This window comes from Zosterops lateralis (genome assembly GCF_965231275.1).
Source record: "Zosterops lateralis genome assembly, chromosome: 9".
Lineage (NCBI taxonomy): Eukaryota > Metazoa > Chordata > Aves > Passeriformes > Zosteropidae > Zosterops > Zosterops lateralis.
Window position 1 is genome coordinate 24,708,034 of NC_139769.1, and position 12,622 is coordinate 24,720,655.

The 12,622-nt window shown below is 41.1% G+C and overlaps 1 protein-coding gene across 1 annotated transcript in view; it reads left to right on the forward strand.

Moving 5' to 3' along the window:
- HMCN1 (hemicentin 1) overlaps positions 1 to 12,622 on the forward strand; it is a gene marked incomplete at its 5' end in the record, with an annotated part of 164,720 nt that overhangs the window by 32,580 nt on the left and 119,518 nt on the right. Inside the window, 4 exons of the mRNA XM_083867070.1 lie at positions 2,606 to 2,764; positions 3,280 to 3,402; positions 10,874 to 11,050; positions 12,194 to 12,295. Of these exons, the coding sequence (XP_083723196.1) occupies positions 2,606 to 2,764; positions 3,280 to 3,402; positions 10,874 to 11,050; positions 12,194 to 12,295 (561 nt within the window). The remainder of the gene's footprint in view (positions 1 to 2,605; positions 2,765 to 3,279; positions 3,403 to 10,873; positions 11,051 to 12,193; positions 12,296 to 12,622) is intronic.

A 12,622-nucleotide genomic window follows, 5' to 3' on the forward strand; every position in this document is an offset into this window, starting at 1 on the left:
TGTATGAAGGCTGTCACTGACTTGTATTCTTCCATTGTATTGGTGAAGGGCCAAAATAGAAATCAAAAAATGATTTGAACAGGACTGATAGGTCATCTTTCTTGTAGAGAAAATGTAAACACTTTCTGCAGGTTTGTTACCAGTACTTTTCCAAAATGACTGATAAGAGGTGCAAAAGTGAATGTTGTGGAGGTGAGCTGGGCTTGAGAAAGGGTATGGACCAAATATTCTCCTTAATGAACAAAGCTAAAATTAAGGTGAAGATAAATTACACAAGGCATCTTGTGTATAAAACATATCATATCAAAATATGCTCAACTTGTCCTCCCTGAGCATCAGAGTAAGCCCAGCTCTTGTTTTCCATTCATCTGTCACAGAATGGTTGGAGAGGCTTTTGGCTGACATTTGACATCAGGTAAAAACTAGGCTGGGTACGTTTCAGTGCAGAAACTGGGCCCTGTTCCTTTCACATTCAGAGTGATAAAGGACATGTTCCTTGGGTACAGGATCGTCTTAGGAGAGATCACCTGTATTTCATCTATAACTACTTTTGAATCATTCTTATGGACAGTGTGATATGAATGTGGACTTGGGCAGCAGTGGCTCCTTAATGGTTTTTTTTGGTTTTGTTTTGGTTTTTGTGTTAAGGATATTTTTTGTGTATTTCTATGGGCCTGTTCAAACGGAAGGGAAGATTAAGCTTCCTAAGCGTCACTCACCTCAGCTTTTCCAGAAAGCTCCATGAGGTAGTTGTATTTAATTTCAGTTTGGAGAGAAAGGCAAGAAATACTGAATGGAAATTTTTCTACATTTTTTTTTAAATTTAAGTAAAGGCAATACTAATGTTAAATATTATGAAGTAATTCTGCCTGTGAGGGTGGTGAGGCCCTGGCACAGGGTGCCCAGAGAAGCTGTGGCTGCCCCTGGCTCCCTGGAAGTGTCCAAGGCCAGGCTGGACAGGGCTTGAAGCAACCTGGGATAGTGGAAGGTGACTCTGCCCATGATAGGGGATGACACTGGATGGGCTTTAAGGTCCTTCCAATCCAAACCATTCCACGATGATGATGTTTTGTTATTCTATCAGCTGTCTTTTTAAGGACATTATTCTACGTTATAGGAATAAAAAGGTGTCCATGCTTGTTCTCAGAACAGTTTAGCTCAGTAGTGCTTTTTGTGTTCTATCTAGAAAACAGCTGCCATATAGAATATTATGAGATGATAATCAAGTAGACTTAAAGTGAGAATAGAAATTTTCCTGTTCGAAGTAGATATCTGTAGAAATTAGCTATTATTTTGACTTTGCCCACAAATTAAAGCTTTATGTGGAAGAGTCTTCTGCTGAAAGAATTTGGATATACTGATGTGCCCCATTGGATTGTATAGGCATTGCCAAGATAAAGTTCTGACGTGTGTCAAAAGTCTTCTTGGAGAGCTCTCTCTTGAATTTCAGGCTGTCTGGAGTCTACCACTTGCTTTTCCCATAAAGCTAAGGCTACATTTAGGAGAACTGACTTTGAAAAAGAACAATGGTTCTTATGTGACTTACAGAAAAACAGTGACCCTGTAGTTATTCTTTAGGAGAGATGAGAAACTTACTGATATTCTTGCTTTGAAATTAGATTTAGCATACTGATAGATTAAACTCATTCTCAACATGAATTTCACTGAGGACAAACAAAATTCTTAAGTATGAAGGACTGCTCTCTTTTTGCCTTCTTCTTTCCCAGCATGTGTAGATTTGTATATACATATGTGTGAAGGCATGTTGATTGTAAAAATAAATCAATTTTATATTTAATATTGAATGTGCAGAGATCTATTGTAGATGACAGGGCAAGTTTTACAGTTTGTATCAGCTCTTTGGAAAGTTCTGTCTTCAATATGCCAAGTTAATTTTTATATAAGTTAGTGAGCTTTTATTTAAACAGTATTTTTCCAAATTCTTAATTTAGGGAGAGAAACTAATCCTTTCCTGTAAAATCAAAGTCATACTTGGAAGCATTTTAATTGAACACATGGTCTGAAAAACCTCCAGCTCTGCTGCTGCTGCAGTGCAGAGCTGTGGGAACACAGCACCTGTGCCCTCTGCTGAACTCCCTGTCCCAGGGTGGAGTCCAGGGCAGGTTCTTGCTGCTCTGGTGTCCAGAGGTGCTGCTGGAGCTCAGCACTGCCTGCCTGGGACCATTTCCCATCCATCTGTGCCCCTGACCTTCTGTGACTGCTGTCTGCTACCAGAGCAAGGGAGTTGTCAGCCAGGAAGGGAGCATGTGAGTGTGGGAAATGGGGCTGTCACAACAGCTGGAGCTGAGCATGACACGGATAAGAGTGGCCGTGACACCAGCCAACATCAGGGCTCTTCCTTTGACTTTATTTTCCCTTTGGAATTGTTGCAGTTGCTGCTTGTGAGTGTGCTTGTGAGCACTCTGCAGAAACCATAAAATCCTTAGGGTGGAAAAGGTGAATAAATTATTAGAGGCTGAGAAAGTATCTGTCTTGAATGTCCCAAAAGAAAGTAACTTAATTTGTATGTTTGTTTTTGTTGGGTTTTTTTTTTTTTTTTTTTCTTAAAAGAAAAAAGTTATGTTTTATTTCTGTTTGTGAACAGGGTGGTGGAGACTGTCCAGAGATGAGCATTGGGGCAATAAAGATTGCTCTAGAAATTTCCCTGCCTGGCTCATTCATCTATGTATTTACTGATGCCCGATCCAAGGATTACAGGTTGACCCATGAAGTGCTTCAACTCATCCAGCAGAAACAGTCACAGGTACCGAGGGGATTTGCATTCCCAGCTGGCCTTGTGTGTTTAATGCTCTGTTTTCTCAATGGCAAAGGCTAGGATTCTCCTGTGTGAAACTTGGCGGAATCTTTTCACAGAAGGGACCATAATACTGCATTCTAAGGTTTTTTTTTTTTTTTTTAATAGAGTTAACTGGTCTGGTTAAGTAAAAACTTAGTGGAGTATTCTGAATTAAATAATGCAACTGAATCTTCTACCAGTATATATGTTTTTGGCAGCTTATCACCTATGTGGATTTTTTGATGTTGTTCCAAAAGAAGTATTATGTGAATGAGATGGCTGATTGATTTTTAAAGGGATTTTTGTCTGTTCCTTTTGTTCTGCGTTGCTTTTTCCATCTTTACTGAGTGCAATGTCCATGCAGAGTAACAAACCCATCTCTGAAGACTGACACATTCTTTTGTTATCTTGCTTTAATGCTGCCCTGGCAATGCTTTCCTCACCTGTGTCTCCAATGATTCACTGATTTTTCTTTAATCCAGGTGGTATTTGTGCTGACTGGAGACTGTGATGACAGAAATCATATTGGTTACAAGGTCTATGAAGAAATTGCCTCAACAAGTTCTGGTCAAGTTTTTCACTTGGACAAAAAACAAGTTAACGAGGTAACTTTGCTTGAGTTTTGCAATCGATAAAGAAAATGAGGCAAGAGTTATACTGTAAATCTTTAAGAGACCTGATGGTGGGGTTAGGGAGCAGAAGGGGAACTGCTAAATGTTCTGGTCTTTAATATGTGGACTCTGTTCCACCTTTCCCTTCCTTCCTTTCTCCATCTTCTATATCAGGTTGCAATTCTGTGACTTTAGTTGACATTAGGGAAGTGTGAAGTGACACATCTCACCAGAACCTCCCCAGCTTCCCTCTGCCTGTGCCAGAAGGCTTCCAGGAGAAGAGCCTTTAAAAAAAGGAGCAGTTCTGGGCTCTGCATAGCCTAGTGGCTTTTCTGCTCAAAACAAGAGCACACATTTAGCTTTAAATGACCATTTTGTGAGCGAGCTACTTAGCCTGGACAAAAATATTCCCAACATAGGCTAGATAGTGTGAACTCTCAGGTTTCCATTGTTCCCAGAGTCATGGAAGTAACTTTTTAACTGAGGTTATCAATGCAATACTTTGGCCACCTCTGCTGCCCTCCTGGTAGCTGTGGTTCCTGACCCACAGCCATGAATGACTGTTTGCTTTGGGGAGCTTTGGTGAGTCTCACACAGAAATGAAACCTCAGAAGTGCGTGAGAAAACAGTTGGAGAGAGGTGAAATCACATGGTATTTATCTGGAGAGCTGGAATTGTTTATAAATGTTGTAAACATTCCCCTTTGAATTCCCAGTGTAGGCAATAACTAGTTGAGGTTTTTTAATAAAAATTTGCCCTGGTTTGTTCCTTCTTTCTGTCCTAAAATTTGGACAATGATAAATGTTGGAGATAAATTGCATTTTTCTATAACTGTTGCCTAGAAAAATTGAAGTTCTCATTGGGAATGATAGTAGCTATTGGCAGTGCTGTGAAGGTGATCAAAAGGAGAAACTTCCCAGAAGATTTAGCCTCCAAAAGTTAGGTTAAAATTTGGAAGAAAAGAAATTACCTGTTTGGTCTGCTCCTACCCTGCATTTTGCTGTTATGTATAAAGGATAAAACTTCTCTGTGACACTCCATGAAATCCCTTTATACAGGAAGGATCATCATGGAATGAAATGGTCTTTAAGCACCCTTCCAACCTAACCAATTCTGCAACCCTCTGATACTGCCACTGGGGAATGCTCTTTGCCAGAACTGGAGTTTTAGGGTAAAGGTTTGGTTTGATTGTTGTGGTTTTGTTTTCTCCTGCTTTTGGGAGGTAGAAGTGAGCAGATGAAGCCATTTGTAGGTGCTAGACAGCACCATGTTCTGGAGTGGAGCTGGCACGAGCTGCTTTCCTGGCTGCCTGCTGCTGCTTTCTGAACTTGGCACTTCCCTGTTTCTAAGAACACCAGTTTCTGCCTGAAAGGATAGACTGTCTTGAAATCTTGGGTAAGATTTTAGGCAGGGGGTTTCAGTAGCCACTTTCAGCCCTTTCCAGCTTCATCTCAACATTTCTTTTGAGTAAATAATCACAGAATTGTAAAGTTGTAAAATGTCCTGGGTTGCAAGATATCTTGAAGATCATCTCATTCCACTCCCTGCCATGGGCAGGGGCACCTTCCACTCTCCCAGGTTGCTCCAAGCCCCATCCAGCCTGGCCTTGGACACTTCCAGGAATCCAGGTGCAGCCACAGCTTCTCTGGGCACCCTGTGCCAGGGCCTGCCCACCTCTGCACAAGAGCAGAGAGTGAAATCAGTAGGTGATATTTTTGCAGCATGTTTTTGAGAGGGAGGGAAAAATACAGTCTATGGCCACTGGAAAGAGATGCTTAAACAGTGTAAGAGATTGCCTAAGGTGGAGAAAAAAGAAACCCTAAATCACTTTCAGAAGTCTTCCATAATAACGGAACAATTAGTGTTAAAGCCAAACCCAAAAGACTGCAATTTTAGTGATTATTGACTTTACATAAATCTGTGTCTGGGCCAAGTGACTGTGAAAATGAGTTGACCAAATTGCTGCCATCCCCAGTAAAACCTTTGTGGTTTCAGTTCTGGATCAGCATTGGTTCCAAGAATTACACCACAGTGAGTGGATGCAAACAAACAGGATATCTAGCAGAGATCTCATCAGCTGTTTATGGGATAGCCCTCAGGCAGCAATCAAACAATCGCACTTGCCCTTCTTTTTCTCTGAGGAGTCGATGATGTGTAAAGAATGCAGTTTATAAATGCTGAAGCACACTCACCGTTGTGGGCCCAGAGACAGCCAGTGCTGGATTGGGGATTAGGGAATAGCTACAAAGTCCCTGCCGAGTACCCTGCCAAACCAACGACTTATTTTGTTAAAACATTTTGCTTATTCTACCCCCCAAAAACCCAAACAAAGCTATTTTTAGTATATAAAGTTTCAAACCATTCCTCTTGTTCTTGCCCTTTGAGCATTAAGTGCAGAATGAAGCAATATTCTAAGCTAGATACAAAGAAACACAGCAAAACAGTACTTGATACACATCCAATGCTTGTACACTGAGAAGACTATGAAAACTTAGTGCCTTTTTTACTTCTGAAAAACGTATTCTGATTTCAAATACTACAATTAACTTGGTCAAAATTATTAATGATTGACAAAGTTGTGTTGGGTTCAGTCCAGCAAACCATGAAATACATATTATCTCCACTTACCTGCTGAAGGTAGCTCATCTAAGAGTCTGGGATGAAGGTCCTATTTTTACAAACTCACTGTGATTTCTGTGCATTAGATAAATGATAATATTTAAGCCCCATCCCTGGGAGTGTTCAAGGCCCATGCTGGGGCTCTGAACAACCTGGACTATTGGAAGGTTGTTCCTATGGCAGAGGAGTGAGACAAGATGGGTTTTAATGTCCCTTCCAACACAAACCATTATAGCATCCTGATATTCTGAAACGTTGTCCTCAGCGTCTTGGAAAGCTTTTATCAAAGTGCTTTATCAAAGCATTTACGTCCTGGTTTTCAAAAGTGTTTCTTTAGGGTAGGATTTCTCTGGTTGCTTTTGTAGACTCAGGGCTTAATTTGCAATAATTGCTTGAAATTTAAATTAATCACAGAATATGCTGAGCTGGAGGGGATCCTTGGAATCTGCAAGGATTGAGTCTGACTCCTGGCCCTGCAGAGACACCCCATCAGTCCCACCCTGTGCATCCCTGGGAGCATTGTCCAAACACTACTGGAGCTCTGGCAGCCTTGGGGCCGTGCCCATTCTCTGGGGAGCCTGGGCAGTGCCCAGCACCCTCTGGGGAAGAACCTTTCCTGAGCTCCAGCCTCAGCCTCCCTGGCACAGCTCCAGCCCTTCCCTCAGGTTCTGTTGTCACAGCACAGAGAATATGCATCAAGCATGGATTAAATCCCCTGTTAGGAGCAGATTCTCTATTTTCATAACTGTGTCTAATTTCCAAAAGGTACTAATTTTGACTTGAAGTTACCTTACACCACACCTAATTATCCTTCTGTAAGGAAATTCCTGTAAATGGCTGTGATGCCCTCAGGTTTGTACTGATGTCAGAGGGGGTGTTGAGATGAACTGGGATGATCAGCAGAGTATGAATATAGTACTATGGAAAATAGTGGAGATTTGTTAGTCATTGGCAGTTCAGGTCATGTCTCCAGGTCGTTTTGATTGATTGTGGCAAAAATGAGTCATTCCTGTGTCTGATGAACTGATCATTGTGGATAGAGCTGGGAGTTCACAAAGACTGAGCTGGTGAGTGGTCTTTTTCCATTTCTTTTAGTGTTGAAGCACTTGATTTTTCTTATTTCTAACCTTTCTGTAAGAAGGGGAGAATTCCTGTCCTTAGACTGCCTAAAAATAGGTCTTTCTTCCTGATTTTTAAAATAAGTAGAAATGGATCTTCCATATACAGAACATTGATGGGAGGAGAACTGAGAATGATGGGGGCCACAGCTTTGACTTTGATGAAAGAAGGGGATGTTGTTGAGTGTCTTGAAAGCTGGATGAAGCTATATGGGGGAAAAAAGAGAGAGTTTGGAATTGGATGAGAAGCCTGTGAATGAAAGGGATGCTGCTGATGAGATGAGATTGAGGGTGGACTGAAGACAAGGCTGGTGACAGAACATTTAGAAGGGATGATGTAAACGGGGTTGTTGTTGTGGGGAAGGTGCTGAAGGGAATCATCTCTAAGATCACAGAGAATGGGGTCTGGTGGTGTTCACTCATGAGTCCTCTGCTGTAAACAGAGGTCCCGAAACCCACTGGAAAACATCTCATTTCTGCTGGCTCTTAGTTCTCCCAGGGGACGGGAACCCAAGGGTTACACCAACACAGCTTGTGTTGGTGTTAGAGGTCCCTGCTGTGTATGACCAGTGTGTGTTTGGATGTGCTGCAGAGGAAACAATTTGAAATCTTGTTTCACTCAGTTAAAGGTGTAAAAGACCCCTCTACTGCTTTTCAAGGATACAATGCAAAGTCAAAAGTTCAAAATTACAGTATAGAATGAAGGTTTCTTTCATACCTCTGTTTCTTGCCTTTTCTTCTCCCAAACGTTTGTCCCAAACAGGCATTATCCATTTTCATAGAAAAAGGAGGAATGGTTTCATGGGAGAAGCAGCTGAATACTTCCATTCTGACGATACAAAATGTACAGTGAATGCCAAACAAAGAAGGGAAAAACAAATAGTTGCAGCTGGTCTTTCTCTGTTTTCTATGGAATTTGGAGTCTCTGGAAAAAATAAACCATGACCGTGTACCTAAGGTCTATCATAAAGCAACTGCAGAAGGGCTTTTGAAAGGCAGTTGAGAGCAGACAGGCTTTGTTCTTGTGGTTCCTAACTTTGAAAAGCTTGAGATCCAACATTAAAACTTTTCAGTCGTGTGGTTTTCATACATGTTATAGTTATATATTTATTTCTACAGTATTATTTTCTCATGCACTGTCTCAGTTATATTTTTTCATGTGCACTTAAAAACATTATTAGAATGTTTTTCCTCTTTGGATGTAAGTATGAACCTAAATTTACTTAAGCAATGAAACAGTTAACCTGAAAACCCATTGCTTTGACTGCTTGAGAAATATTCTTGAGTCCCAGAATAAACAAATGGGAATAGAGACCATGCTCCACAGATTTTCCAGGTTTCAGTATGCATTCCAAGAAATGACCTGACAGCAGGGCAGGTTGCAAGAGCAAATTTTCTGGGGAAATGTTATAAATCATTGCTGTATTTGCCCTTCCCCCTCTTATAATATTCATCACATCACATTTTGGCACAACAACAAAAGCTGCTGTTGTTTTGGGGGCTTTCTGTAAAGGTCTCAGGGGAGAAAAAACCTACTTCTAAACCAGTATTACAGCAGTATTGCAAACCTCTTTGGAATGACAGGGTTGGGAAATGGATCTCCCAAAATTGCCTATTGAACTTATACAAGCAAGCTGCTGCCAGACTGCAGACAGCTGGGTTGTTCTGTTGCCTTCCATTTTCAGTTTTGATCTTTAAAAACTCTCAGAAACTGGAGTTCATATGGGTTCATTGAATTTTACAATCCATTTAAAAACTTACCTGTGGAGGTGAGATCCTGGAATTAAATGGGAATGTTTCCATATACCTCATTACACAAAGGTGTCATGCTCATCTCACTGGGAATAGAGCACTGAAATTTCTTTTTTTGGAAGCATTTTTGGACCCAGATGTATAATTTCTAAAGTAGAACTTAAATGAGTTGGATCTTTTTGAAGCCTTGTGATTCCTGTTCCAGGCTCATCTAATGCAAACACAAGTTGCTCCCTAGCTGGTGTCACCAGCTGTTGCACAAACCTCAGTTCTCTCTTGGGCCACGTTACTGCAGAGCTTTGAGCAGCACAGGCAATTTTACTGTGATTTTTTGGGTGTGTTGTTTTGCAGACATGCCCAAATGCCTCACTGGTGCATACCCCTGGTGAGGGGACACCTGGTCAGTGCTGTCTCACCCTGTGCTGGGAGCACTCAGCATGACTCAGGTGGGACATTCCTAAGAGTGGAGGGGGAATCATTGATGAAAACCTGCCCCCACCATTTCAAATTAAAATTTTTGTGTTTTCAATGATGCCCTTCACTTATTTAAGCTTACTTCATCTTTGCACAACAGTTGCTGGGCTTTCATACTGTAACATGTGAGAACAAATACACTTTTACAGGAGGCTGGAATCTAGTTTCTATCACAAAATCATGTCACACACAAACCTGTGGCATATTTCCATTTTTTAAATTATGAAGTAGGCAATAAACAATAAACCAGGGGAATGAGGTTCTTTTGGGCAATATGTTGAATTGGGTCCTAGGTTGAAGGACTTGCCCTGGAGCCCTCCAGTACTGAGGGGTAATATGTCCAGGTTGGTTTATTGTTGGTTTTCAAGTCTTGAACTGACATAATCAAAAGACAGCTCTCCTTTACAAGATGTTTCTCAATGCCACCGTGGTCAACTGCAGCTTAAAATCACAGTTCACTATTACTGGGAGTTGTTGTTACATAAACCTAATATTACTTCAGTAGGATTTAAAAAATATGCTGCAGCTCTGTGGCATACAGAGGTAGTGCAAAATCATATAGTTTGACAAACCAGGTGTGTTTCTGGGGAGGTTGGGTTGGTTGTGGTAGGTTTCTCTTGGCTGATGGTCAAGCTTCCTCTCAGTCACTCACTCACTCACCCCTTGCAGAGGAGGAATGGGTTGAGGAACTTCTGGGTTGAGATAAAGACAAGGAAATCACCAGTTGTTATTGGGGCAAGACAAAGTCGACTTCAGGAAAATGAATTTGTTGCCAATTAAAATAGATATTCAAATATTCCTTCAGGCAGTGGGAAGCAAAGACAGGTAGGAAGACCTTTGCCTCCCCTTGCCCAACTCAGCTTCTCTTGATTCCTTCTCCCTTCCCCAGTGCCACCAGGAATGGTGTTGTGGTCAGTACACACGGGTTCCTCTTGGCTGCTCTTCCTCCTCACACCCTTTCTCTCCTTCACTGTGGGCTCTTTCATGGGCTGCTGTCCTGTCCCTGGTGTGGGAGCCTCTGTGCCCTGCAGGGACATACCTTCCAAAGATGTGTTCCCCTCCAGTCCCACCTCTGTGCTGTGCCTAACAGTAATTTGTATTAGGCATTTTAGGGAAAAAAAACAAACAAACGGAAAAGTCCATAGATAGCAATTACTCAGTAGATTCAGATGAGAAAATTTTCCTTGTTGCTTCATGCTACTAATAATTGATAGCCATAAATGTCCACAGGTTTTCCTATGTATCCCTAATTCCTTTTAAAATTTACATGTGGTTGTTGTGTAGAGATGTATCCAGGTGTGGTTGTGTATGCCTTTAAGCACCATGCTGACCATGGCTTTGCTAGTATCTTCTATTTAAGTTACATTTTCTTTAAGTATTCACATTTTTAAAAATAAATCATGGAATCTCTACAGGACAGTAGAGACAAGCATCTCAGCAGAAAATATTTAGAGAGCTAGTACTGCTGACAGTATGGTAAAAACTGTTCTTTTCTCTTCTAGGTGTTAAAATGGGTTGAAGAAGCAGTTCAAGCCTCCAAAGTGCATCTCTTGTCTACAGACCATCTGTCCATGGCTGTAAATACTTGGCAGATCCCTTTTGATCCCAGTCTGAAGGAAGTTACAGTGTCCTTGAGTGGTCCTTCGCCAGCAATGGAGATTCATAATCCTTTAGGTGAAGTACTTTATACTTTCTTTTGTGATAATGAAAAAAGGGAAGGAAAATCCCTTCTCATATTTTATCTTTTTCCCAATAATCCATGTCTTTTTTTCACTTGGAGGAAACTGGAAAACATCTCACCTCCATCTTTGTTACTATTTGTCCTTGCATTCTGAATTGCTGGACACTTCAGCCTTTCATCTGGTTTTGTGTTCCCTGAACCATCATTTAAGGATTGTACATGATGGTTGGGTTTTATGCAAGAAAAGTTCAACCGTGGTCTGGCTTTTATTAACTGAGAACATTCAGAACCAAACCTGTCTCCCCTGCCTATCTCCAGCTGAGTAGTGTGTGATGGGGAGTGCAGTGACAGATTTGGAGCTAATTTGTAATTGAAGCTATTTTGAACAAATCTGTTGTTTATTATTATGTTGATGCCTTAGGAACTTGGAACAGCACTCCAAAAATAAATTCAGATCATATTTTGTATTCTCTGAATGACTTTTGCCTAAGGATATAGCTTAAGTGTGAGTAGCTTGGAAATATTTTATGCCCAGGATGGGTTCCCTGCAATGTGATCTGGTCTGTCCTGCACTGACTGAGGCATTCTTGTTTACAGGAAAGAGATTTGCTCAGTGTCTGTGTTCAAGCCATCACAACCCACAGCCCTGGGTGCAAGTGTCAGGCTTCTCTGAAGCTGTGACCCCACCTATTTTTGGCCTTTCTCATAGATCAGCTCCATGCATCTAATTTAACAGGGTCTCACTGAAATTACTCAAGGCACATCTAATAGGTTTTGAAAATGGGCACTGGGACATCCCAGTCTCCACTTCCTCTTTCCCTTTAGTGCTGTGAAAGAGCCAGATGAGTTTTAGGGCTGATGATTCTTCAGTGTCAGCTTTGAGGGAGCAAATCCCTCTCTAGAGAGCCAATTCCTGCGCACAATCATCCACATATAAATGAACATTTTCAGTATTCTGTCAAAGAATTGCAGGGAATTTTGACTATTGTAAATGTCATTGACTGCTAAGTAGTGAGTAAGTCAAATATCAGAAATACATTGGTACAAAACAACAATATTGTATTTACTCTCTGGTTTTTTCAAGCAATACTGTGTTTACTCTGTCCTGTATTTACTTCCTGTTTCTGTTTTTTCAGGCCAGCAGCTCAGTAAGGGATCAGGACTGAATGAATTGCTAAATATCCATAACTCTGCAAAGGTAGTAAATGTCAAAGATCCAGAGCCTGGAACATGGACAATTAAGGTAAACTTATTGCAGAACTCATGTATGATTGTCCTGTAACATAAAAGAGGGTTGTATAAGGGTTTGCTATGTCATAGATACTCACAGCTGAGTCTGAGTTACAGTAAATGTCCCATGATCTTGTCTTTAATATTGTTGTATACCTCTTTATGTAGGTAAAGCTGCATGACCCCAGCTTTCCTAAATAGATGTGGAAACAATCCTACTGCTGTAGATCCTTTCTGACTGAACTATTCTATTGTAGAGTGTAAATACTCTATAGTCATTTTTGGAGGGGAAGGCACCCGGGTGAGGCACTTTATAGGCAGTGCTGAATGGATCCTGCTG